General features: G+C 55.1%; 1 protein-coding gene across 1 annotated transcript in view; it reads left to right on the top strand.

Annotated features, from left to right (window-relative positions):
* RUSC2 (RUN and SH3 domain containing 2) overlaps positions 1–1,407 on the top strand; it is a 17,944-nt gene that overhangs the window by 14,549 nt on the left and 1,988 nt on the right. Inside the window, 1 exon segment of the mRNA XM_010172188.1 lies at positions 533–1,407. Coding sequence (XP_010170490.1) covers positions 533–1,407 — 875 coding nt within the window.

Genomic DNA, 1,407 nt, shown 5'->3' on the forward strand with positions numbered 1-1,407 from the left:
CCTGAGAGTGAGACCTGTCAGCAAAGCTGGGGTAGGGAAGCACTGCAGATACAGTCAAATTAAGTGAACAACAAATGTTGCAGGTACAAATGCTCGTTCATTTTCTGTTAGGAGCCACAGTTCAGCCCAGCCAGGTCTCTACAAAGGCTATATTCAGCTGTCCCTACCACCTCCCTCTGCAGGGAACTGCTGCTGGCCAGATCTGCAGCTCCATGTTCATCTCCAGGAGATGGGGAAAAGAATTTTACTGTGTGACAACCCTTTGATGCTCTTTATTCACACCCTATTCCCATGTATTTTGTGGCAGAGGTCATGCTGGTGGATAGTGTGACAGGCAGGTCCCGACTGCAGGTGTGACTGGAAGCAGGACCTGGGTCAGTTTGGCCAAAGCTCACAGAGCATCTGGTGCTCCCTGACCCAGTGCTGAGCCTCACACTGCAGCCACAGCTGTGACCAAAAACTCATGTCCAACTCCTTTCCCCATAGCTTCAGCAGCTTCTTGGTGGCTCTAATTAATGTCTCTTGCCTACAGATATCATCCTGGCACACTACCAGCCGGTGGGCTTCTTGTGCCTATCTCACAGTGTGTGCCAGCCTCTTTTCGAGGAGCTCCTGCTCCTGCTCCAGCCTCTCTCCCTGCTGCCCTTCAACCTGGACCTCCTTTTCGAGCACCACCTGATGCAGATGGGCAAAGAGCAGCAGCAGCAAAAGGAGCTGCTGCGTGTGAAGCAGGACCTGCTGCTTTCTGCACACTCCACCCTGCAGCTGATGCGGACACGTGGCAGCAGTGAGGATCCCGATGGCTGCAGCATCACCCCTGAAGCATGCAAAGTGGGTGCCAGAGATGGTGACATCTCACCAGACCACAGTCCCCAGCAAGCTGCCAGTGAGAGGGTCAAGGGGGTGGGGGCCTCCTGTGGAGATGGTGACAGGGAGGAAGAGAGGAAGAAGGTGCAAGAGAGCACGTGGGAGGGGAAGAAGGACAAGCACGCAGGTTGGTGGTACCAGCTCATGCAGAGCTCTCAGATTTACATAGAAGGCTCAGCTGAAAGCTCAAAGTTCATCCGCTATGAGAAGAAGAAGAAGGCAGTTTTGAATGCTGTGCCCAGGTCAGCAGAGACCCGCAAGGCACCACCACCCCGCGAAGGAGTGGTGGAGGGTGCAGAGGCTTGCCCCATTGCAGAGGGCATCTTGGAGGAGAAGCCCAAGGCTGCCAGCAAACCAAGTCCTGAAGCTGTGGAAGAGTCCTTGGAAAAGCCCCAGCAGGTACTGGTCAGTGAAGAGGTGAAGGAACGGAGCTGGCCCTTCTGGATGGGCAGCCCCCCAGACTCGGTGCTGACAGAGCTAAAGCGCAGCAAGGAGAAGGAGACTGGGACTCAACAAAGAGCAGCAGCAGCAGCAGCAGCA

The sequence above is a fragment of the Antrostomus carolinensis genome, unplaced genomic scaffold (genome assembly GCF_000700745.2).
Source record: "Antrostomus carolinensis isolate BGI_N321 unplaced genomic scaffold, ASM70074v2 scaffold17837, whole genome shotgun sequence".
Classification (NCBI taxonomy): Eukaryota; Metazoa; Chordata; class Aves; order Caprimulgiformes; family Caprimulgidae; genus Antrostomus; species Antrostomus carolinensis.